The following is a 26498-nucleotide window of genomic DNA, read 5'->3' on the forward strand; positions in this document are numbered from 1 at the left end:
CCAGTGAATAAATGATAGGAAAAGCTCCATCTTGCTTGAATTTTCTTTTCTCTGCACAAGTCAAGGCAGGAGGCGACCTCTTGAATCTAGCTCTTAGCAACCATAATTCACCACCTCTTATCCATGCTGAAAAATTGCTCTGTGATGCATAGGTGTTTTGTATTTTCTTTTTTAAGGTGTCTTGGTCAGACATCTTCCCACTGATTCTTATGGTCTTTTGTAGGACATTTCTTCTTGTTTAATTATCTGGTTCTTCTCATGTTTTCTTATTTTAGGATTGTAGATTCAAATGTACGAATCTCTGAAATGAGGCAATGATAACAATATAGTTTCAAGGCCTTGTTACATATTGTTCTTGCTTTGTTATGTAGAATTAACATGATGCATGTCCTTTAATGATTAAAATAGCATTCCTTCCCAGCATCATCATTACTATTCTGTGTTCATTATAAACCTGGTAACTTGTGCCAGTTACAACCGCTTCCTCGTTCTTGATTCAGTGAGCTTAGAGAGGAAAGAAAGAGGTGGTGATTCATATGGGGGAAAACAAAACTCTTCCAAAATTCAGGAATGGACAATAACATTTTACTAGGACAAACCCAAATAATAAACACACTTCCCTGGAGTTCTCTGGAGCATGTCACTAGGCTATATGTCAGGGGAAGACAGTATAAGAAAAAATAGGGTGGAAGGATGCTGCAGCAGTACAATTCGCATGCCAACTCTCAGTTTCAAGATGGAGACTGCAGAATAATTGGATGATCAATTATGGAGCATGAATCTGTGCAAAGAAGCAATGGCTGAAGTGCTCCAGAGAACTGTTTTGGAATGTCTGGGTCCTCTGTATTTCAGAGCTGATTCCACAAGGGGCTAATAAATCCGTCCTCCCCCTTTATGAGAGAAACATTATGTTCATGTTCTTTATTAGTTTTCCTGATCAGATGTGTATTCCCATCTACACATCTCCAATTCCCTTTAAACAGTCTTCCTTTCTAAATTCTGTGCCTTAGAAACCAACAGGACTCAGTATAATTATTGTGACCTCTTAAATGTCAAAGCATTTTCTGCAGGGCTGCCTTGGTCCAGTGTCTCTTAAATACTATATTTTGATAATGGATGTAATGATCAGCTATGACCTAGAAAAGATGGTATATGTCACATCTCCCATCCCATTCGCGTCAGAGATTCTGTATTAATGACATCTGTTTTACTAGTACTAATGGTGTTGGGATGGAATTTAACTAGCATCCCAATTTTCTTTCTGTGTAATACTTTATATTGCTTCTCAGTGCCTCAGCAGCTGTATCCCAGTTCCCTTGAGCCAACTCATGAATATAAGTTTTCTAGCTTGCTGCTTGTTTCCAGTTCAGTCTATGCAAACCAAGACTGGCCTAATGTCTTCGTTAGGGGAAATTTGTGTGGCTTCTCTTGTTTGCTAATACAACTTAATGTTACAAAACCAGGTTTGTCACAATATATATTGGTATCAATTCAGAATTTCATTTTGCAGTTCACGGGGGGAAACGTCATTAGGCAGTAGCATCTCCCAATTTATAGCATAATATGTTAAAACCTTGTAATCATTCCCTATATACACTTGCAGCTCAAACAAGAATGACAGTTCTGCCTGTTGTGTATAGTTTCAAGTTTGTTCAGGGTTACACTCTTGGTATCCCCCCCAGTTCACAGCTTCAATTTCAGAACCGGAGCTGATGCCCATATTGGCCTTTTGCTGGATGCACCCAAGCCCGGGGTAAGCCTGCACCAGGTGGGTGATGATATAGCTGTCCTTGTAGTCTTCCTAAAGCTGAGTAGCCAGGGGAAGGGGTCATGCGTCCATGTGATAGATAGATGGGCATCCTTGAGTCATCTGGGGTATGGCCAGCCCCTCGTTGTTTCATCAGCTCCTTTGCTGGTGTGTCCTGGTAGCCCCACTTCTGTGGAAGGGTTAAAAACACAGCACCATCTCAGTAAAGAACTAGGTTGCCTCACAAAGTAATCTCCACCCCACCCCATTGGTCAAGAGGAGTGAGACCTGAAAAATGGCTAATTTCCTAGATTACAATTGTACATAAACATATTTATGGGTGGGACTGTACATAATGAGATCAAAGGGGAATTAAATACAGAAAGTAAGTGACAATGATAAAACTGGTCATTCAATGAACAGTTATTTACTAATAGTGTAATTATTACTGTCAGTACTTTCTTCATTGATTTCACTCCTGTCTACAGTCCTGCATGCTCTGTGTGTGTGAAGACACATCCACCCTATAATTCTGGATTACATTTCATGTATCTATGAAATAAATAGGACCTATAGTCTATACATCCTGAAGCTATAATACGTTTGTTAGTCTTTGAAGTTCCACATGTTTCTTTGGATTCCCCACTCCCACTCCAAGCATATTAAAAGTTTACTTTAGGACCTGGAACAAATTGGTATTGCGAAAGAAAAGTAATGAGGGTAAGAAAGAGAAGCTAAAGAGTGTGAAATTCAGCTGGAGAAGCTGCTTCTAAGTAGGATTGACTCTAGCTTGCTCTTTTCCTTTGCATGCTTTAATAGTTGTGATCCTGGCACTGAGGGACAGGAAGGGCAGCACCTATCAGATGGCTGCCTACCACACAGGTGGCAGCTCTGTCTGATAAGCATAAGGGATAGTCCTAGTCTAAGGCTCGTCACTCCACAATTCCTGCCTAGCAGGGGTGTTGCCTTTATCAATATTGACTAAGGGTGATGTCTATTGCTGTTGGCCCAAGGTTGGAAACCAAGAAAGGAAACCACCCCCAACCTCTCTGTTTGTCAGAAAACTCCAGGGTTTTTGATGAGGCAGACCTAACACTTCTGTGACCATTCTTGGACTTGTCGCCTCTCCTCTATCCTATTGCTACCAGTCACCCTGTGATAATACAGGCATACCATCAACAGGGCCTGGCCAACACACTTTGGTACCCAAGACAAAAAATTCATGATGCCCCATTCCCTCCCTCCTCTACTGCTTATCAAGCATAATCAACCATGGTCCCATGTATTTTAATGAAAAGGTAGGAGCCCTGGTGGTGCAGTGGTTAAATGCTGGTCCTACAGCCACAATGTTGTAAATTCAATCCTGGAGGGCTCCAAGGTTGACTCGGCTTTCTATCCTTTCATAGGTCGGTAAAATGAGTACCCAGCTTGTTGGGGACAATTGGCTTACACATTGTAAACTGCTTTGAGTGCTAGTTCACTGATACTGTAAGTGGTATAGAAATGTACTTGCTATTGCTAAATGTAGGAGAAATTCTCAGGGGATTGGCCTCTCTCCATTTGGCCAGTTCCTCCTACTGTTAATGGCATCAAAAACTGCCCTTTGAGGCAGTTGCATGCATCCCACCTTCTCTGACCAACAGAGACTGTGACCAGCAGAGACAAACAGATAGCAGCTTATATGGCAAAGAAGTTGAGCCCAGTACAGGAATGGGCAGCTAGTAGCCTCCTAGATATTGTTGGACTGAAACTCCTACCAACCGCAAATAGCTTCGCCAATAGTCACAGATGATAAGAGATGGACTCTAGAAATATCTAGAAGGCCAAAGATTCGTGATCCCAAGGCTAGCAAGTGGCATACGGGAATGAAAGCAAAGGTTGCAGACTTTTTTAATGGCTACATTTAATTAGTAATTGTAAGACTGTTGAGCAGCTGTCTATCTGTGCAGCACAGTCCATCATACAATACTACTGCTGCCATTAAAACTTGGACTTGCAGCTAAGAAGCTATCCGCTGACTGAGAAGGCACCATTTCAAATCTTGTCTCACCAAGTAGCCTAGGACCTCGGAAGTAAAAATGCATATCTTTCTAACCCTGAAACTTTTTATTTGGAGCTGGAATTAGCAGAATTTGGTTCTCACTGTAACCAGAATTCATAAAAACTCAAAATCAAGGGTTGGTTTCTGTAGCAACTGGAAAGTCTAAGGGAATACTGAGTGTTGGTTTGTACAGCATTTGGAATTTATGATAAAATGTGTATTTTTTTCTGTTCCAAAAACATCTAGAATTCATAGGAAAAGCATTGACTGCAGCCTGTCACTAGTGCCCAAAGCAAACTGCTGCTCCTTTCAGGTGTGAATGTATCTGAATGTTAAATTTGACCTCCTGTACTAAACAGGATTAGAAAATATTAAAATTTATGTTCCTATGGAAACCTAAATTACTACAGAAATTTCCGTTCCCAAGGGAGTCAGAGTTTAAGATGCAACTCAAAGGTGAAATTATTGAAAACTAAATGTGTTTGTCTTATGGAAAGGAGCATGGGGGAGGAACTCAAATATCTCTGAGGAAAGTGTTTTGTGCACCTTTCGGTGACTATAAATTGAGGTGTGTGGATGTGTGCAAGAAAGAGAGGAAGGGAGGGATGTATGGAGAAGACCTCTTCTGGAGGGAAAGTTATGATGGTAGGATTGTATGGTTCCTTACAACAATCGTGTGTTTGCCAAGTAACTCAAACCTGGAATGGGATATGATGTATGGAATACTGGCAGATCAAAGGTGGTAGCTACAGAAGAAGTAGCTTAAGCCTTCCCCCATAACCCATTCCTTTCCTCAGCAGTTATTCCCTTCCCTCTTGTTGAGCTTATTTTTGGTCTTAGAGCACAGCTGGCAAAATAACAGAAAGAAAAGACTGGCGGTGGGGGGGAGGTTGCGTAGGAGAGGGTTAGCTTTCCCTCCCACCTACTGCTTCTCTCTACCAGATGCCCCTCTCTTTTTGTTAGCTTTGCACAGTAAATGCTGATTTACAGAAGGAGCTAAAATTGGGGCATGGCAGCTGTATCAAGTCCTGCCACATACCCTCCTCTTTTTGGAAGGGTGTCACCAACCAGGCTTTGACAGCAGTTGGAAGATGGGCAGGCAGTTTTTAAAAAGTCATAAAAATTACACGTGGGAAAGGAGCCAATTGACATCCCAAGGAAGCTGGGGAAACAGGAGTCTGCATTTTTTTAAGTAAAGCAGCCTGCAGTTGAAGTGGATTTCAGCTGTGGCTAACTTCATTGTCGCCTTGTCTTGTACTGACTTTTGTCCCAGTTTTGAAGGGCTGTGGACTGCCTTCTGCTGGATTTATGCACAAGCTAAGTAAGCTAAAGTTTAGTGACCTAGATTTCAAAGGACCTGGTAAATACGATTTTTAAAACAAAATCTCAGGTTTCCCCTTCAACTGTTAGAATAATAATTTAGGGGTTAGTGCTATGGCACAGTTAAATGGTTCATAAACCCCCAACTACATATAATAGATAAAAATCAGAACATAGGGCCAAACAACATCAGGGTGTGGTCAAGATGGCAAAAGTCATTAATGAGAAAGGCATAGGCTAGGAGAGCGTGCAGCAGTTTGCTTTTGCCTCAGTCTACAGGGAAGAAGGGCAAAACTCTGCCCCCTCCGGTCCTTTCACCCCAGTAGAGTTACCTAAGTACAAACTACTTTTGCACTTGGAACTCAGTTTGCAGCAACTGAAGTGAGCAAAGCATGAACAGAAAAAGCAGAAGGAGAAGAGAGAAACTAGGATATTTTATAAGCAACTGAAAAAAATGGGATGACAAGGATTTATTGGGACTGTCCCTGCCACATTGGGACAGTTGGAAAGTGTATGCTTGGTTTACATCAAAGAGTGGGATTCAGGCACCTGTCTGCACCTGTCCAGAAGTTACTGGACTTTACCTCTTAGAGCATGGTGAAAAGTGCTGGGAGTTGCAGTCCAACAGTATATGGAATGCTGCATGATTTCCACCCTGATTTAGAATCTTAGCTTGTCTGAATCCAGCCCTGGGTTCACTGCTTGGCACAGCAAGCTTAGGTACTGTTGTAAGCCCTGATTTGCTATAGTCCATTGTTTCAAATCTGAAGCACAGGCATTTCCTCAAGTCAGTCTGCTTTTAAGTAGGCTTGCCAGCTTGTCTCTGAATACTGCAGACTGGGGCCCTTACTTATGAGTAAGCAAACCAGTTGTCTGTTTCCAGTGTCAAATTTGCAGAGACACAAGGTTTTCTTGTTTTTTCTTTCTTTCTGTTATTTCTCCAACACAAATGACCAGCCATCAAGAGATATCATATATAGGTGCAAGACAATATGAGCCCATTAGTACAAACATCTGCTATCAGGTGTAAAATGTGCTTCTCCCTTCAGACATGTACTGGGATATACCAAAGCAAAAACCCTTTGGTCTATGGAAGGTATGGTACCTAGTGTTAAAGAGCAGTGGCAAGTTTGTTTTTGTGTGCCTTCATGTTATATCTGACTTATGACAACCTTATCACAAGGTTTTCTGGGGGTGAGAGTGTATGAATGATCACCCAGTGGGTTTCTATGGTGGACTGGAGAATCGAATTTTATTTTGAGAGTTGTAGCCCAGTGCTAAAACCACTACACCATGCTGGTTCAGTGGCAAGTTGTGGCCCTCTAAATATTGTTGGAATAGAGCCAGTGTGGTGTTGTGGTTTGACCTTTGGACTAGAACTTGAGGAGATCAAGGTTTGAATTACTTCTCAGCCCTCTTGGTGACCCTGGGAAAGTCATACTGTCTTGGCTTCAGGGGAAGGCAATGGCAAACCACCTCTGAACAAATGTTGCCAAGAAAACCCCATGATATGTTCACTTTAGGGTCACCATAAGTTGTAGATGACCTGAAGGTACACAACAACCCTCTGTTCTAACTCTTCCATTTAGTTCACTATACCACCTCTCCTCTGGTTTGCAAAGAGAGAAACAAGAACCAAGAATATTACATTTTGGACTATACCGCACTCTCAAGACATCACTGACCAGCATTCTGGCTGGGTGATTCAGGGACCTATACTAAAAAAAAATAATGTTTTCCAGCTCTGGGTGAAAGTTAGTAGCAAAGCAGCTGCCTCTGTCTGTCTTTATCAAGTTATTTATCTAGGGACCAATGGCCATTCTGTCTGTGGGATTCTAGGAAATGTAGTTGAGAAAGGAACATTATTTCTAAGCTCTGCAGGGACATGGTGCTGAAGATTGTTTTGTCAGCTTGAGCAGAACATCCTGGGAAAAAAGAAGGTTGAATTCTGTAAAACCAACCAGGGCTTTGAGTTGGTAAAGGTGAGTGATGCTTACCTTAGCATCTTCGGCTGAGTCCACCCCATTCCTTCCCCATCCTGTTCCGCTGGAGCCAGAGAGCTGACTGAAGCGGCTGAGGTCCCACAGTGACTTGCTTGCACGGGCCCCTGTGGTCTTGGCTGCCGAGAGCCGAGTCCGCTGGACGTTCCTGAGAATATCACTAAGAGCGCTGTGTCCATCAGGTGAGCCCTGCAATCCCCCTCCAGAAAGATCCTTGCCACGCCATGCTGCAAGGCGGTTTCGGATAGACACCTCAGGAGATGGGGCAGGTAGCACGGGGTCTTCGGCTGTAGCCGGTGAGGCTAATACTAGTTCCCACTCACCGGCACGGCTTTTAGCCACTGGTTGAGGGGCCACGGAGCGCCGCTCTGCAATACGGTTGGACAGCTGTACCCCATCCAGGACGCTGACAAATGGAGCTGCATCTGGGCCATTGGTGATCGGCAATGGAGTTGTGGATTCAAGTTGAGGTCTAGGTGGCATTTCCAGGACTGGCAGAGGGCAAGAGGCTGCATACAAGGTTCGAAATTCCCGATCAAAGGCTTCTGTCACTTCTCCTGTAAGCCGTGTGACAAGATGGCGGTTCAGGCGGGCATCAGTCCATGTGAAGCTGTTGAGGAGAACAGAAGATTCAGAGCTTGGGAGCACAACTTCCATAATCCCCCAGCTAGTATGGCCATTTGCTCCTGGATAAGAAGCTTGGTAAGGGCAAACAAGAGTAGATTATCCCTCATTGCTATCTTCCACAGCTTGAAAATATATACTGTATATTTGACTATAGGTCAGCCTTGTGTACAAGTCAAGGGCAGATTTTGGGGCCAAAATTATTGATTTTGATATGCCCTGTGGATAAGTCGATGGTAAAACATAGTGGCATGTATGGAAGGATGTAAAGGATGATGCAAAGGAAAACGATGCCAACAAACTCGCAAAATTCTAGCAAGTATATACATGAAGTCAACTTACAGTGGAGTATATATGGTATATGAGAATGTAGCATACTAAAAGTCCCTTAGAGAAAGTAGTATGAATCATAATATTACAGTGCTCCATGCAGCAAGTTGAAAGTGGCGCGGGGCCACGTTTAAAAGTTGCCTCATCACTCAAATTAGACAATAAGCACATGTGGTGAAAGATGTCTGTTTTTCCTAGCATGCGCTGTCATCTATCTTGCATTCTGGTGTATGTTGGGGTGTGTGTATGTGATTAGTCATCAGAAGATAAACATGGGCTTAATTTGGGAATCTGACTGCTGAGGCAAACGTCTATAAGGAAAACCCATTGTCGGGGACTATGGATGTTATTGGGTGCCTACAAAACCTCTATCCCGGGGTTTTCTTGGCAAGTTAACATCTAGTTTGGCCCTAGATTTCTGCATGCTGGGAATTTATCTTTATAGTGAAGGCTTTTAAATTTTGAAATTCCTGTTTCTGTATAGGAATCAAATTATAGAGCAAATAACTAGTTGGATGGGGAGGGGGGGATAGCGATACATGGCAGAGTTGGCTTATATTAATAGTGAGGAGAGCTGCCATCATCTTCTCATTCCATCTCAGATGTGCTGAAATGTATGAAGACAACTATTTTTCTCATAACTGTAGGGTGAGTATCAGCAACTGCAGCCAGCCTTTCAAAGTGTGCTGGACCATACCTCCTATCCCTCATAACAATGCTGTGAGATAGTCTGAGAAGCAAACTCTTGGGCTGCATAGGGAATTTTTGAAACAGGTGTTTCCTATGTTTCTGTCAAACAATCTAGCCACTTTTACTCTAGCAGAAAAATTTACAAGTAGTATGGTGAGAAAAAGAGGAGACAAGGATTCCCTATCCTCCAGTTAGGGCAAATGTGTTGGGAGGTTGTGATATTTGTCACTTTTCAAAATATCCGAACAATAATTCGGTTGTCTTGGATTATTTTCTGATAACCCCAAGCACCAGCTGCACATTTCATTCTGCCGTCTTCCAAATGAGTAAGGAATATCTGAAAATGACAGGTTTTGTTCTTGTACAAACTAATTTTATTTCTGATATCCAAATGACATTTAGCTGGTTTCCATATATTTGCAGTGAAGTCCAGGGTGCTGCTCAAAGCTTTTTATTCTCACTCCCCAGATGGCTTTATTTGTTTAACCCAAAATGAAGAATTGGTACTTGCCTATGTGTTTTGACTGTCTCAGAACTAATAAATATCTCTGCCAAGTAAACACAGCTATTATTTCCAGGATATAGATTCAATGGAGGTCAGGCAAAGGAAAGAGGGATGTTAGCTCAAAAAACAAAGGGATACTAGTGCATTTTGATAAACCATTTGAACACAATAACTAAGTATGATTCTATGATTCCTGAATAATTTATGCTTGAGTGGAAATAGGTAAAAATCAGTTTCTGAAATGTTGCATTATACTGTATGTGATAATGATCAGAGGAAGAGGGAGGAGAAAGGACACAAATTGAAAGGGAAACCCAGGATATTTCAAGAAAGAGATGGAGGAGCAGGGAAGTCTGTGAATATGAAGGTACAATAAAAATTCTTGACATTTTTAGGTAGACTTGTTGAGCCCAGTCATCCTTGAATGGGCCTTTTTCAATTCTGACACATACCAGAACAAAAGAGCATTCTTCCCTTTTCCACCTCTTTCTGATTTTTTTAATGCTGTAGTAAAATGGCAATTTTGCACTCGAACTCTGTAACTCTTAACAAAAACAAAACAAAGAGAACATTTGCTCTTCAAACCACAGAACTACCACAGCAAACCACACCCTGCTTTTAAAAACCTTTGGAAGTGCTCTAGTGCATATCCAAGGCCCCATTCCCACTGGGCATATAAAGTGATGTATTTCGCTGCGATTCTGACTCAGATTTTTTTCCCGAGTCGTAATCGAATCTGACCCATCGTTCCCATTAAAAACGGGTGCAAACAGACCTGGGTTGTTTTATCCCTGTTTTTGTTCCCATTGGTATTTTCCCTGTGGTAATTTGAAGCGAGTTATTTTGCTCCCCATTCCCATTGCCCTTCCGGAACCTCTTTTTTAAAAAGCAGCTGTCAATCAAGCGCTTAAGTGCTTGACGTCACAGCCAATCAGTCGCTTAGGCGCTTTTCCCCTCCGGGAAAGGAAGAAGGAGCCTCTATTCCCCTCAGATCTATTCTCAAGAAGAGAGAAGGAGCCACCCTTTCGTTCCCATTCGTATCCCATGATCAGACTCAGGAGGCACAGGAAAACTCACTGAAAATGCGCTGTTAAATTAAACCAGTTTATCAACCACTGATTCAGGTTTTTTCAGGATAATTTGATTAAATGGGAGTCGGATTCGAATTCCAATGGGAACGATATTGGAGCAATGCGGATTGAATGCGCGCTCAAATGGGAACGATGCACCCATGATTTGCATCCTGATCCGTGTTATAAGCCAGTGGGAACACGGCCCAAGAAACAGCTATGAAGAGACCCAGAAACACATGGAATGAGTGGATGTGGAGGCGACAACAACCAACAACATTCAAAGAGCTATATCTGAAGACCTAATACTTCTTTAGAACAAATTGAAAGGACCCTAAAACCAGCAAAAAGATTTTATATATATATATAGCAAGGAGACAATGGTTGGCATAATACTTGAACTCCCTGTGAAATTCCTGAGCAGTATACTCAGGATAGAACAAAATAATGCACAGTTAATTAGTGAAGCTTCCCCCCCCCAAAGGAAGGAAACTTCACTAACATTATGAACCCTACTAACCTAGACTGTTGGGAGATGCCATCCAACAATATTGGAAGGGATACACAATTCCTGCCCTTCCCCTAGAGTTTGGAAATGATACTCTTTTTGGACTTTATGTCTTAGAAATTATCAGCCAGCATGAATACCACGTTCAGAGGAAGTATACCTTAGCTCAGTTGCCTTTATGAGATGTTGATGGGCTTCCTAGGGGCAAGACATGTCTTGCCATTTTCCAGAGGATTAATTAAACCAAACATCTGGCTTAATGGCTGATTCACCCCATTGTTAACCTGCCCATGCAATGAGGATTCTGCACCTTTTCTGAGTCACTAATTCTCTTTCTCATCTATCCTCAAACATCTTCAGTGTTTCTCCAAAAGGTAGGCTTAGTATGCAATGTTTCCTCATGCAGTTCCAAAACCCAGCCCCCTGTTCGTTCTGTAGTTATAGCACAGAATGGTTTGGTTCAGAGCCTGGAAAATTACTTATTTAAACAACTCCCAGAATCTCCCAGCCACCATGGCCAGTGGTTATGCTGACTAGGGACTCGGGAAGTTGGAGTTTACAAAAATAAAAGTGGAAGTGTTAGTGGTGAGCTTATAAAACAACAGGACAGGAACTGTTTTATTGTTGTTCTTCTTGATTATGCTTTTAATGTGGTGACTCTAGTCCAATTCATACAATATTTGGAGTTGGAATGACTTAGGTCCAAAACACACTGCAGAAATAATCCAGTTTGACATTGCTTTAATTGCCCTTGCTCAGTGCTACTAGGGAATTTCCGGAATTGTGGTTTATTGTGGCAACTGAGCTCTCTGACAGAGAAGGCTAAGAGCTTTAGTGCATTATTAAACAAACGCGGCAGGAAAATGAAAAGACGTGTTTTTTCCCTCCCTCTTTTGTCTTCCAATTGTAAAATTCTGGGAGAGGGTCATAAAAGTGTCTCATTTGCTAAACTGAAATCTATTTGGCAAAAATGATACTTTTACATTGCTGTCCTACGCTTTTACAAACTAAAGAACAAGAGTCATGTGGAGGGAGAAAAATGTGTCTTTTTGTTTGCCTGCTGGGTTTGTTTAATAAAGTGATAAGGCTGCAGATGTCTCACCAAACTACAGTTCCCAGAATTCCCTAGCATTGGACCAGGGCAGTTAAAGCAGTCTTAAATTGGATTATTTCTGCAGCGTGTTTTGGACCTTAAGAGGCCATGTAGTCCAATCTTGTGATCAGGACAGGATGATGCAGGATGTAACCACTTTATTCCTGAGAGTCATTATTTAGTCTCTGCTTAAATACAGTACATCCATAAAAAGGAGAGCCTGCCACCTCCTGCAATAGGATATTCCTCTGCTGAACAGCTTGTACCATTAGAAAGTTTCTCCTAATGTTTAACTTCTTTCCTTGCATTTCCACACAGCTCTAGTCCTGCCCTCTAGAGCAACTGAGAACCAACCCTACTTCATCTTCTCTATGACAGCTGTTCAAAGACAAAAATAAAATAGTTTCCCCTTCCCGGCAGGATGAACATAGCCATCTCTTTTAACTGTTCCTCACAGGACTTACTTTGTGTTTGTAGACTGATAGAACTTCCTTGGATATTGGTACATTTTCATAGGAGGAAAAGAGGTGTTCTGTTTAAAAACATATTTCTCAGGAACAACCAGCAGGTAGCTTTGCCAGTTTCAATATATACATCTGCAATATATATAGTAGCTCCACAATGCATTCTGAATTGTGGTCTCACTTTCCATTTGCAATACTCCATGCCGTCCTTTGCTGTAATTTGACAAAGACATCCCACCAAAGACGTCATTATTAAGGAAGCTTAATTATGGTTTGTCATGCTCTCAGGTTGACAAACCATGGTTTGCAATTAGTCCTCCAACGGCAGCAAACTCAAATCAGAAATCAAAATTAGTGGAATTGGCAGCCCATAGTTACAGCCAATTTATCCAGAAACCAGTACATCATTGAAATAGTAGTGGTGAGTAAACAGAAAAGCAGGAAAAAATGTAAGTGCTACAGCAGTAGTAGAGCATTTGGAAGATCAAACTATGGATTGATCTGTGGTTAGGACAAACTATGATTTAATATAATATACGGAATAGACTGCTTTCTCAGAGCCAAACTGCATGTGACACAAATCGATATGGAATGGTAGCCTAGCAGCCATTTGGAAAAAAAGTTGACCAAGGAACAGCAGTAATGGGGAAGAGACACTGATTAATTCCTTACTCATTTTCCTGCTTCCAAATTCACCTGAAATGCCTTGGATTTTTCTGCAACGGAGAAATGTATCCCTCCCACCTGCAACATCTTTGCTTCCAACCCTCTTCTTTAGTAGCAGACTGCCTTCTTCAGAAAGGGCTGGTAGACTATGATTACAAGTGCCTTACTGTGTAGTTTACTGCAGATGTCATACTGAAGTGCTGCTTGTGTTGCCTTCTGAATGCTACTCAGACTTCACAAAGAAGCTGATAATGTAGGCTTATATGCAATTCCCTATCAGGGGTTTAAACAAAGTCCTGCAGCTGGCTTGCTCCTGACTCTCTTGACAATACTGGCACAAAACACTTTGCTGCCTGATGAAAAGGGCAAGATGGTGCCTCTCACACTTCTGCTTGATATTCTGCCCATAAACTGAAAAGATTGGCAGGTGCACCTTATTTCCAGACTGGCAGAGTGGCCAGGCATCCTCCTTTTCCAGGACATGTGTTATATTTCAACTTTTTATCCAGGAGGAATTTCAAAATGTCCTCCATTTTGAGCATCACTAAGAAGCATGAATTCATATTTATATGAGTGTTTGTAGGTTTTATTAGGTAAGGTTCTAATTGTTTCTTGAATGTCCTACATTTCGTGGTGCCATCTCCTCTGCAGTTATGACATTTGGTCATTCTGCACAATGGAAACAGGACCGCATCCTTCACCACATCAGTGCATGGCAGGAAAGTTTAAGGGACACACAGGAGGCTATGTGGTACATACAGCTCTATCTCTGCTGAATGGTAGAGCTATCCCTGTCTCTTGAAGAAGGGGAGAAGCTGCCAGTAGTCTGGATCCTAAGCTGTATTTTATGAAGGGAACAGTACACATTTGATATGTAGTGCTTGAATTTAACAGACTGCTTATCTCAGATATTGTATTAGCAAACTGAGCAGATATTGTAACTGTTTTCCCACTGTGAGAGCTGCTCTGGTGATTTTGGGTACTTTACATTATGCATCTAGAGAACTCAGGTTTGTATACATCTGATTTGTATACATCTAGAGAGAAATCTTGCTCCAGAAATAAAAATAATTGTGCCCCTAGAGAAAAATGTAAAATAATGAAAATCTATCATCATGTTATCAATACTAACTTGAACAGTCATGCTAGCAGGCTTGCTGGAATTCTTTTATTCAGCTGCATTTTCTGGATTCTAAAAGACTTTATTTTAGGTCTGGGTTAATCACAAAATTGTCCAGTTAAAATGAATCATAAGGGTCATGTTGTTGAGGTTCATATCAACACAAGAATCCATAACTAAAATATCACTTTTATATATATGTGTGTGTGTGTATGCATATATCTAGCCAATGTGAGATAGTGATTTGAATATTGGACTATGACTCTGGAGAACATGGTTTGAATTCCTGTTTAGTCATGAAAACCCACTGGATGACCCCAAGCAAGTCACACTCTCTCATCCTCAGAGGAAGACAAAGGCAACCCACCTCTGAACAAATCATGCCAAGAAAACCCTGATATAGGTTTGCCTTTGAATCACTATAAATCAGAAACAATTTGAAGACACACAGCAACAAATATATGTGTGTGTGGGTGTGTATGTATATTTATAGTTGGCCCTCCGTTTTTGCAGGGATCCGTTCCGAACACACCCACCTCCATGAAAATGGAGTCTCACGCATATTCAAGCCCTATAGGTTTGAATGGGGTGCGCCCACCCTTGAAGATAGCAGGTGTCGCCCCTCCGCAAATATTCAAGGGTTCAGATCTCAGATCTGCAAGTTAGGAGAGACGACTGTATTTGTATGTGTATAATTTGTTTGAGTCAAAAGGTCTCTTAATAGATGGTCACCATGACCTCATGTTTCCATACATTTTTTAAAAAACAAAAAACTTTTCTCCAAATGCTTCTGTATCTCACCAGCAAACAGAGTTCATGAATATAAAAGGGAAAAATCAGATCTCAGTGCTAGAATACCTGACTGACATACAGAAAATTGTAGTTTCACCCTTACCATGTTCAATGTAAAGCATCAGGGAACAGTAGGGATGAAATTCTTCCTTCATTTCTTTCTCAAGGGAAGCAATGAGTAATTTTAGCAATTTTCTTCCAAATATGAGGCGTTTTTGTAGACTGCTCCCAATTCAGAACTTATTGTGTACAAAATTCGCATGTGGTATTTTTGCACAGAAAATAGTCAGAAAATATTACTCTGCAGAAAATTCTGTTTCCTGTTCAAAAATACCATGTACAAATTTGAACTGCAAATATTCTTATAAGTCCAGGACTTTTTGGAGAGGTAGGGGATTTTTTTGCCTTAATAAATTGCAAAAAAGAAAAAAAAAGTGTGTGTGTGTTTGGGGAAAGTTAATCAGATCCTCACCAACACAAGAGTTTGGACAATGATGTTCAGACCACAATTTGAACTCAAAGTAGCAAATGACCAGCTGGTAGAACAAAGGCAGAAACTCACAGGCCAAACCCTTAGAAGCCAGTTTAAGATTATTAAAGGGTTGTATGATTCATTGCCATCCAAAAGCGACAAGGAGAAATTGTGCCTGAACTTGGGAGACAGTAGAGGTGGCATCGTTCCACACAGCAATCTGTCGCAAGGGAACAAACTGTAATGTCTTAATGGACGCAGAAGACCTAGCCATAAACATGTGATCTACATGCTTAGGATGAATTGTGCTGTTAACAGGAGTATCCCTGGGCTCTTTTTATCCTTAAAGAATGCTATGGAATTATTTTTTAACTATTCATCAGCCTTCTCCTCTTCAATTGTGAAAAGAATTAGGAAGCTACAAGATACATGTAGCTATTTTTTTATGTGAAGAGTGCAGAACAATTTTTAGCCTGAATGTCCAAGTCAATTTTGTAAATGTTCTTGGGGGCACATTCTACAGATGGGCAGAGCTAAATGTAAATGGATGAGACCAAATCTTTTAGCATATTCATATTCCCAATAACTAGGCTTTGGGAGTAGATCTTAAATCTTTTACAGTGGGACTAGATATATATGAAGGCTGTAAGGCTACCAAGCAATTATATCATGAAGAAAGGGTCATCTGGTGAATCCTGAGGGGGCAGACTATTTACCTGTCCCTACTTCACCTGATGACAAAGACTGTCATTTCTGGACTGAAACACATCATCACACCACAAGCACAAGGATTCAACATTTAAAGAAAAATGTCAAGGACTTTATTTTTGGTGACTCTTACTAAATCAAATGAAGCCCAGCAGAAGTATGCTGACGAGAGCAAGCTGCAGGAAGAGGGAAGGTTCTGTTAAGAGTTGAGATGCATTGCACAGTTCTCCATTACAGCATTCGGTAACCAAGCTGTAGGTGACCCCCATGTGGGTCACAGGTTGCTCTTTGCCACAGTTGATGGCCCGGGTGCAGCCCTTGTTTTGAATCTTTGATACCCCCAAGGCAACTCCTTCACCCACAAAGCAGTCTTCATCTTCTACACAACTCATCTTGGTACTGGGACATTTAAGTGAGTTGGTGATTTCGCAAAAGTAGCAATCCTTGGCAAAAACAGGGGGCAACACACAGACCAGAAGGCATACAAGTCCTAGGCACAAAAGACGTGTCATTACGTAGTGGAGACAAAGTGCCTGTTCTTTCTTCTTCTGAAACTGAATTGAATGGGTATGGAAATGTAGAAATCTGCAGCCACCTACAATCCTCTTTGCCAGATGATATATTATTAATTTGGGAAGAGGGTATCTTTCAATTTCCACAACCTTTTCACTTGGATTGTTGTAGAATCAGAGACTTCAGAACTGGAGCAACATCGCTTTTATAGTTCTGAATTAAAATAGATTGCTTTGGTTTCCTGCTCCAGAACCAAAAAAGGGTTTTCTGAATGCTAGAACCTTCCTTCCCAAAACGTTGGATTCCCAAACTTTTTCTCTTAACAGGTGAAATGGGGTTTCCTGTAACTCTTGTTGTTACTGTAACAGCACCCAGCTTTAATCATACAAAAGTAGCTTTCTTACATTTGGTAAGTCTATCCTCTCTTGCAGTTATAAGTCCTTCAAAGAGACAGAGGATACTTGGCTGTAGAAGTGAGCCAGGCCAACACGTCAGCTTAATCGGTGGCTCCCAGGAGACAGCTTTGCAGAAACAAAATTTTAAAACCTGGATTCTTCAGTTCCAGAAATATAAATTCTTCTAAAAGTTCTCAGACATGGCTAGCGTCCAGGGGGAGATACCGGATGCCCCAAAGCTTCAGAACAGATCGACACAGACTTCTCAGAGAGTCAATGCGAACAAGGTTGTCTTGGGCTCCAGTAACGCAGAGCTGGTCGATTTGGGATACCAAATTCCAAAAGGAGCCCAGTTCTTGTTTCTGGGTTTCTGTTGTCTCCTAAGCGCGTGTTACAGATAGGCACCTTCAATCTTGTAACTTTAATCACTCAGGTGACCAAATGAGCCTCCAGCCTCTCAGAACCTATGTGCAGTGAATGCTTTTGCAGTGAGATCACAATGGATGTCAAAAGCTCATTGGCAGATTCCATTGAGGATTTCCATTTTAAGCTGCTTGACAAAACAGGCAGTGATATCATTTCAGCCATGTCATAGAAGGAAGGGAGAACAACAGAAGTGTGGTGGCATTGCCATACACAAAAGATGAGTAAAACTTTGGGCCTTCCAAATTGGGGAGAAAGGGAGACAGAAGAATACTTTTAGTGTTATCTTTAGGAAAATTAAGTATAGAGTCTCAACTCCTAGCTGATTCGGATATACTATATTAGTGGTATCTGTGGTATGGAGCAGAGTAGTATATGGAGGAAACCAGGAGATGAACCAGTGCCTGCTGAAACTGAAGGAGTGTTTATGCCCTGAATGATAAAGTTATGTGAACTCCAGATGAGTTACCTTCTTAATATTTTAGTCAAAGTTCAAGCTACAATTTCCACAATCCCCCAGCCAGCAAGGAATTGTAGTCCCAAAAAAGGATTTTTTCCAAGTTCTAAATGTAGTAATGGTTGCTGGATCCAGTTTACAAGAAGGTCTGTCAAATCAAACACCTAAACTCATTGCCAGAATTGTTACATATCAGCACCATCCTATACAGAACCTCATAGGCTTTTCCTGCTGGCAACAGAGAATTAAACAAAGTCCTTCTTTCTGATTCCATGAAAAAATAAACTGGTTTGCATTTGTTGTTGTGTGCTTTCAAGTTGTTTCTGACTTGAGCCTAAGGAGAACCTATCATGGGTTTTTCTTGGCAAGATTTGTCCAGAGGAGGTTTGCCATTGCCTTTCCCTGAACATGTGACTTGCCCAAGGTAACCCAGTGGATTTCATGGCCAAGCAGCAATCAAACCGAAGTCTCCACAGTCATAATCCAACACACACCATAGTAAACAGCAAATCATAGGGCATGTTTTAAAATAATGGGAGGATTCAGGGGTTGTTATTTCTTGTCCTAAAATCTTGCATTAACTCCTGGAAAGGCTGCCTAATGAAAAGACACAGAATCCAGTCTTGGACATCTTTTTTCTTTTTTGCACAGAAGCTCTTTAACACATCTAGCATGCGTACAACAGGATGAAATGACAGAGAGACAGCCTTTCCCAGCAGTGTGCTGTCAAAAGCATCGCTTCTGGTATTCTTGCCTGTCATGCGTCTCGTTAAAGACACAGAGACTTTGCCTCAACAAAAGGTGGTGACTAGTCTTCCATCGAACCCGGCAGTCATAACTGTCAGTAATTATAGAGGGCAGGCAAGCAGGTAGATCGGGAGCAGCGTGTATAGGAAAGAAATAGAATGAAGTGCAATCGCTCCCAAATAAAATAGGAGAAGTCCTTTGACACTTCATACCTAAACCAGGATTTGGGACCTGGCACCCTTGAACAAGACACAGTGGACAAGACTAATGAATTGTACAAACCAAAGTATGCTGTTATGCTGACACTGTCCTTGGCAAGTAGTCCATGCAAAATGGAAATTACCTTGCGATTGGGAAAGTAGAGCTAGGATTTCAGATAGCTGAGAGGTTGACCGCATATATTAAAGAAATGGCTCTGACCCATTTCAAAACTGACCTGTTCAGACTACACACGTGGCCAAAACAGGAGGAAAACAGACCCAAGACACACTTCAGGGCTTAACACTGAAGCAAATAACACTCCACTCCAAGCCACAAAGTGTGAACCATCACACTCACATGCAGACTTTGCACCAGTGCAGAAGCAGTTAGGAATATATCTCCTGGGCAAGCTGCCAGCACCATTGCTGGCCATAATTTTTTTTGTCACCTCCCTGTGAATCAATCACACAGCTGCACCACTGACCCACTGCAAATCCCATGGAGCGCAATCAAAACAAACATGTCAAGTTACCACCAACACAATGGTTTTAATAAAAACATTAACAAACTGCCCAGTCTAACAGAAGGCCTGTGGGAATGGGGGAGAAAGGGGGCATCTATGGGGGAGCACCATAATCATGGTGTGCTGTTGTGTCACTGGGCACACTGATGTGCCATATGGGCAGTCAATCAGTTGTGCAATTCAGTGGCTGGTTTTGTGGTGCATCCAATGGGTCAGTGGCTGGATGGAACAAGGAAGTGATCAGCAACTGCTAGCAGAGCATCTGTGAGCTTGTGTACATGCATTTGCAATGGAACAGGGAAGAAATGATGGCGCAGCACAGCTTGTAGCTGTGATGGCTCCATTTTGGTGGGTCGTTCCTTGCAATGGAATGATTGCACATCAGTTATCATGCTGTTTTGGGAATCACTGGTGTGGTCAGTGGGTTCTCCCTGCAAATCGGGAAACCTCAAGATTAACCAACTTTTCCCCTCCATCTGCTCCTGGCCTTAGTCTTTTTGCTATGTACCATGAATATACATTATGCCTTATAAAGCTAGGTCACTGCCCCAAAGAGAATGCTATGTAAAATATGCAACAGTGAGTGAGCAGAGGGAGGGTGTGAAGGATGGACTTGGACAAACTAGTCATAATTCAGGGACTGCTGTGAAGGAGGGCCTGCAAGGAAGAAATGAGACAAAACTGAGGCTTGTCTCTGTCAGAGAGTAGATAGGGAAAAGGTGGCATAGAGACAGGGAAAAGATTGCAGAGACAGAGAACAGATGGTAATAGAGACAGGACAGTCAGCCAGAGGAAAGAACTGACTATGTTTGGGGGGATATGAATGATTGAATTGTTTAGGGTTTAATGTGTCATCTAAATGTGTCTTAATAAAGTTCCACTTATTTGTTCTTCTTTTTTACAACTCTCTGTCTGTTCTTATTACGTTGATGGAGAGTCTAGTCATGCGTACCATGGTGAAGCCACCAAAACAACACAGCCACTGGTCCACATAGGGAATCACCTTGAGGCCAGTTGCCCAATGCAGGAAGGGATTAAGAAGGGGAAAAGTGAGTAACAGAAGCCCAAGGATTAGCAATGTGGGGCCAGTCCAGAAAGGGGATCCATCACAGAGAAATGTGGACCACTGTTGTACCAGTGGTCCACATTTCCAAATGTGGAATCTGAATGAAAAAATAATGTGTTACCTTACTTACTTACTTATCCACCTGTCCTGAACGGGGTCACACTTCCGCAGTTCGCAGTTTAGGAGTACTTCTGGACTCGTCTCTGCAGCTGACATCTCAAGTAGATACGACGGCCAGAAGTGCTTGCTATCAACTTCGGTTGATAGGCCAACTGTGGCCCTTTCTGGGCCAAAGGGACCTTGAAACTGTGGTACATGCTCTGGTAACCTCTCGATTAGATTTCTGTAATGCGCTCTACATGGGGCTACCCTTGTACCAAGTCCGGAAGCTTCAGTTAGTACAAAATATGGCAGCCAGATTGGTCACTGTTGTGTCCAGGTTTGACCATATAACACCTATCTTGAAAGATCTTCACTGGCTGCCCATTCGCTTCCGAGCGCAATACAAGGTGTTGGTCACTACCTATAAAGCCCTACATGGCTTGGGCCCCGAGTTACTTGAGGGACCGCATCTCCCCATATGATCCGCCCTGCACACTCAGAACATCTGGGAAGAACTTACTGGTAATTCCACCTTCCAAATATGTTGCCACATCCTAGATGGCCTTTTCAGTGGTGGCCCCACAGATGTGGAATGATCTACCTGAGGAGCTCCGTTTGACAACCCCCTAGAAACATTCAAAAAGAGGCTTAAAACTCTTCTTTTTTGTCAAGCCTTCCCCCCTGAAGAATGAAGTTATCAACCCTGTTGCCATCGATTCCCTGCTTACCCTTGAAGGCGAATGATTGTGCTTAGAGTTCTGTAATTGTATGGTTTTATTATGGGATTTTATCCTTTTATGAAATGTCTGTATGGTTTTAATTGTCTGTACACCGCTTTGATCTGTGGAAAAGCGGTATATAAATAAAAATTATTATTATTATTATTATTATTATTATTATTATTATTTTTCAAGCAACCCACCATCTGTCAACTGAAGTAATTTCCTCTTTGTCTCTAATGCTGGTTGGCCTTGGTAGAAACAGAAGGCTGGACTAGACAGGACTCTGGACTGATCCAACAGGGTTCATGTTACATTCTCCTTACCTGTAGCTGCCAGTGATCACAACTTCTCCATCAAGCAGTACAAATTTCTCTTTCATGCTCCCTGTGACCTGTTTCTGGTGTCTGCTTTGGAATGTACAGCCATTGATGATTCGGACTCTCAGGTTCTAGAAAGGTGGGTGAAGGATTAGAACAGAAGGGACCATAAAATTTTTGCTATCTCATGATAAGTCCAACATGCTTCTATTTTATTCTCACAGCCACCCTATGAAGTAGGTTAGATTTAAGAAACAGTGACTAGCCCAAGGTTATAAAAGTCAGCTCTATAGCCAAGTGGAGATGTGAACCTGGTTCTCATCTGTCCTAGGCTGACACTATTTTTTGTTAGAGATATTGTAGCACCTTTGAGATTAACAGAAAGAAAGAAATTGACAGTATGAGCTGCATCTGAGGAAGAAGACTGAGGTCTATGAAAGTTCTATAAAAGCTCATGCTGCCAATTTCTTTCTTTCAGTTAGTCAACAAGATCTCTCTATGTACTGATTCTACAGAAGACGGCTATCATCTTTGAATTCCACCACTATTTTTTGTTGTGTGCCTTGAAGTAATTTCCCATTTATGGTGACACTAAGGCAAAGATATCATGGGATTTTCTTGACAAGATTTATATCGAGGGGATTTGCTATTGCTTTCCTCTTAGGCTGAGAGAATGACGCGCCCAAGGTCACAAAATGGGGAATTTTGGAAGTCCTAATAAAAAAAAAAACTCAACCAATTTTTTTCTAGATTAGCTTTTTGTTTTAAGCACACTGCTTGAGATGCACCTCCCTCTCTTGCATGGGGACAGGATTGTTTAAGAAAACACAAGCCCTCTCCAATTTACCTCTGTGTGACGGACATTAAGGCAAGTTTTCTCAGCCATGGTGAGGAAAGACGGTAGATGTTGTCTGCTGAGAACAATGTAGACAGGGACTCGGCGCCTGACTGCTGCATCATATAGGTCCAAAAGGATGTCAGGATCCGAGAAAACATCCATGACTACAGCAATCACCTGGAGAATACAGAGTTTGATTTACTGCACACATAGCTAGGCAAAAGCCTTGAAATCATATTTTAAACATTAAATTTTCCTAAATCAACAGTGAAGCTTGCCAAATCTAGTCTGGGAAAATGTGCAAATCAGGTGTATGCACACATTTTTGTTTAATTTGCATCTTTCATGTTGTTTGAACAAAATGACAAACACAACAGCTTTAAGTCCCAACCAAGGCTGAAATCCTAATTAAAGTTGGTGGAATGTAACTAGCTCAACCAGCTGAATTATATGGAGGGTCTGGGAAGACAAGAGCTGCCAGCAAGACAACAGTGTGATTGACTTCTGCTGGCAAACCTTCAAGATATTAGCGGCTATATAGGTTAGGGAGCTGAGCTATATCCAACACATTGCATAAGGAGATATCGGATATCTCTTTGCTCATTGTCTATAAAAGGCTGGTATAACATCTAGTTTCACCGATATAATTCACTGAGAGAATTCGAGCCCATAATCTACCTTCCAGATTTTTTTGCATGTCCAAAAGTTACTTTTCAAATGTGAATACTTTCCAAAACAGAAGACATTAGGCCTCATCTTAAGAGAAGCATTTCCAATTTACTTCTACAGAGAAGAGAATGCCTCTTCTCAGATGGTATCAAACCCTGTAATGTGGATGCACCATTTGAGGACAAAAAAAGACGTCTTTCCTATTGTGAACTATCATTTTAATCATGTAGAAAGCCATCTAGATTTAATCAATAGATTTATTAAATTCTGTTTGATTAACTGAATGAGATTTCTTTACTAGAATGACAGCCAAATTTGTACCTGGAGGGCATCGAAATTGGTTTATCCAAGTGGAAGTTAGGAAGGGAAACAGAGAAAGAGCATGTGTCTGCGGTAGGGAAGGGAGAGATTAATCTGTTTCCAATCCAAATCAGTTTTACATGTACGTATTTGTAGGTGTGCTCTCTTCTATTTCCATATTAATCTTTTTAAATGGATTTTAAAAATAGCAAGAAAATGCATATCAAGATAAGTATTTCTGAAGTATTTTCTCCCCAAAAATTATCTTTTAAAGTATGCATTTCTAAATGTATTCAATTAAAAATATGCATTTTAATATTCCTTTTGATACTTTTTTGAGCTGAGAGCTGCTCTGGAAAATTTGGAGAAGTGCTGTATCTGAAGGATCACTATTTTTGATCTGCACATTAATTTGGGAGGAGAAAATCAGGACAGTTTGCTTTGAAATGCCATCAGAACTAAATCCTTGAGCATTCCCCTGTGGGTGGGTGGGTGGGTGAGGAGTTGGCTGGAAAGCAGCAGTAGGAAATCTGGATTTGAGAAAGTACTGATAGCTGCTGAAAATCTATGACACCCTGCATGGTTGCTATTTTACCCTGTCCTAAATACTAAATTTCATTATAGTGTATAAATCTCCAGACTGGAAGTTGATCTGGACTGAAATGTTCTCAGCTTTCCTCCACTTGGCAAAGGAGGAGTACACACAAAAGAACGAAAGACAGCTACTGTAGAAGAACTGGTTCTCAATATATCTTTATCAAGTGAAATTAAGTGTTTCTTAACAAAACTACCAGGGACCAGTGGCATCACTAGGGGGGTGCAGACCGCACCAGGTGACACCCTACGGGGGAAATGACACGATTGCTCCTCAAACACATTCATCTGTTTCCATTTTAAAAGGATTTAAGAGATGGTGGGAGTGGGGTGAAACTCAGTAGAAGGAGAAAGGAGAGGCCCTTCAAATTTTTAATTTTTAAATTTTTAAAATTATTTTTATATATAAATTTTGATTTTTTTTAAAAAAAATTAGATTTTCTTTTTTTAAAAAAATCACATTTTAACCAAGGCTTCACTATGTATATCTAAATACATTTAGGCTGTTTGTATGATATTGTAATCTGAAGATATAATTTTAATTTTGCTAGTTGTTTATATCACAACTATAGCATTACATTCAGTGGTATATGGGAACTGGGATGTACAAGTAACATTAGTGCAAAAAAGCATTTCCAAGGATTCTGTATGGTGTGAAATGGGAGGAGGTCAAGGGGAGGGTGTACCATGAGTTACTGTACAGGGTGACACCAATCCTAGGGATGCCACTGCCAGGGATGGCATTTCTTCTCTCACTCAAGTGTATTTAGATAAGTTCGAAGAGAAATGTTATTTTAAGTAATTTTGACGAGAAGTATTATATTTCCCTTAAGAGTTTTCTTAAAATGCATTAGAAACCAAATCTATATGTGCACCTATCCTTTTATGCTCATCCCCCCCCCCAATTGTTTGTTATTCTCACTATTACGTGACACAAAACACTCATAATTCGGGGGGGGGGGGGAATAAGCCTTCCTGGACATGACTCCCTCCAGGTGTGCTGGACCACAGTGGCCATAACTCTCCATCAGGTGTGTATGCTGGGCTGGGGAGGTTCGATGTGTACAGTTGCCATTCAACACACCTGGCTAGCACCATATTGAAGAATCCTGCTCTAACAAATTTGAATCTTGTAAAAATTAAGCTACATAGTTTAACACTTTTTCTCCAAACCTATCATGAGGACTAGAAACAAGTCCCAGAGATCCGTTCAGCAGTACCTTGTTGGCTTCTTGGATACACCTGCGGATCAGCTCCTTGATGTGTGGCTCTCCTTCTCCTGGTGGATGTGTATAGACTTCAGCTCGTGTAATCCCTTTCCATGCACTGTTGTCTGGCCATCCCAGGTCCAGGTCTGGAGTGGGCTCATCTGACTGTCCCGGCCAGTAACTGAGACTCGATCCTTCATCTCCAAAAGTCCGTTTCCCCGATCCATTTGGCCGAGACACTTGCCCATCTTCTGCTTTCACAGCTGCCTTCAGTTCCTTCAGCTCTGCATCGGACAGAAAGGGGCGCAGCTTTTCCTGGGCAAGGCGCTCCTTAAAGGCCTCCTCGCCCTCAGAGAGCAAGGCTTCAAGGGCCAGCCGCTGACCCTCGCTGTAATAGAATTCTGGGTTTGATTCTGTTATTTTCACATATGGCTCTTCACTTTCCAGGCAACGGACCTGAGAACCAGCCATGGCCTTTGGGGAAAAGGCATGAAATCTTATAGTGTCACTGTAAACAAAACTACAGTACTTTCCTTCAGTGTAATCCACTCCCAGCAAATGGAAAGGCAGGAGGAATTATTGGCCTGCACAGCTCTGAGATATTACATCTGAAAAGTAAACACTTTTATTAAGGATTTTTCTTTGTGTGTCCATTGAATTTTTCTTTTGATGGCTAAGAAGGGGAAAATCACTGTTATCTGTTTGTATAAAATAGCCTATATTCCTGTCCCAACTTTCCACCTTGATTTCAAGAAGCACTTATGAATGCCAACTGGCCAGAAAAACAAAAAGCTAAGGGGAAAATGAGCCCAGTCCTCTTGACATGCAAAATTATTACCCTGTAATTTGTTCAGAGCATGGATATATATGTGTGTGGTGGTCACTTTTCAATTGCTACAGATCAGAATGCTTGCCTGGGAACAGCCACAGGGGTCCAGTTCAAAGACTGGCACCATAAATGATATGCTAGGGCTTAGCCTTCCCCTTCCCGTCACAAACACCTTTTAGATCCTTTCCTCAAATGTCTTATGTCACACTGGAGCACTCTAATGCTGAGCACAGTGATGGGGCACAGTACACAATACTTTCTCCAAATCATCTAATGTTGACATAACATTTCAATGTATGGTACTCTTATTAACACTTTATAAACCTATTGTCTCAGTCAGGAATATACATCATTATACAGCTCTATTTTCTTTATTTTTTCTAAAGCAGCCCTAGGGCCTTTGAGATCCTCAATTTCAGCTTTTAAAATAGGTCATCCCATAGT

At 41.4% G+C, this 26498-nt stretch overlaps 2 protein-coding genes across 2 annotated transcripts; both read right to left on the reverse strand.

Moving 5' to 3' along the window:
• Positions 1-1697: 1697 nt before the first annotated feature.
• On the reverse strand, positions 1698-25696 carry LOC121934874 (protein FAM83E-like). The gene is made up of 5 exons (XM_042475782.1): positions 25238-25696; positions 22464-22631; positions 21623-21747; positions 7106-7718; positions 1698-1937 (listed from the first exon to the last, which is right to left on the reverse strand). The coding sequence occupies exons 1-5, from the start codon at positions 25694-25696 to the stop codon at positions 1698-1700; spliced, it is 1605 nt and encodes a 534-aa protein (XP_042331716.1).
• Positions 16279-17455, reverse strand: LOC121934875 (sperm acrosome membrane-associated protein 4-like). The gene has a single exon (XM_042475783.1). The coding sequence runs from the start codon at positions 16660-16662 to the stop codon at positions 16288-16290; it is 375 nt and encodes a 124-aa protein (XP_042331717.1). The 5' UTR covers positions 16663-17455; the 3' UTR covers positions 16279-16287.
• Positions 25697-26498: the final 802 nt, after the last annotated feature.

This window comes from Sceloporus undulatus, chromosome 6 (assembly GCF_019175285.1).
Source record: "Sceloporus undulatus isolate JIND9_A2432 ecotype Alabama chromosome 6, SceUnd_v1.1, whole genome shotgun sequence".
Lineage (NCBI taxonomy): Eukaryota > Metazoa > Chordata > Lepidosauria > Squamata > Phrynosomatidae > Sceloporus > Sceloporus undulatus.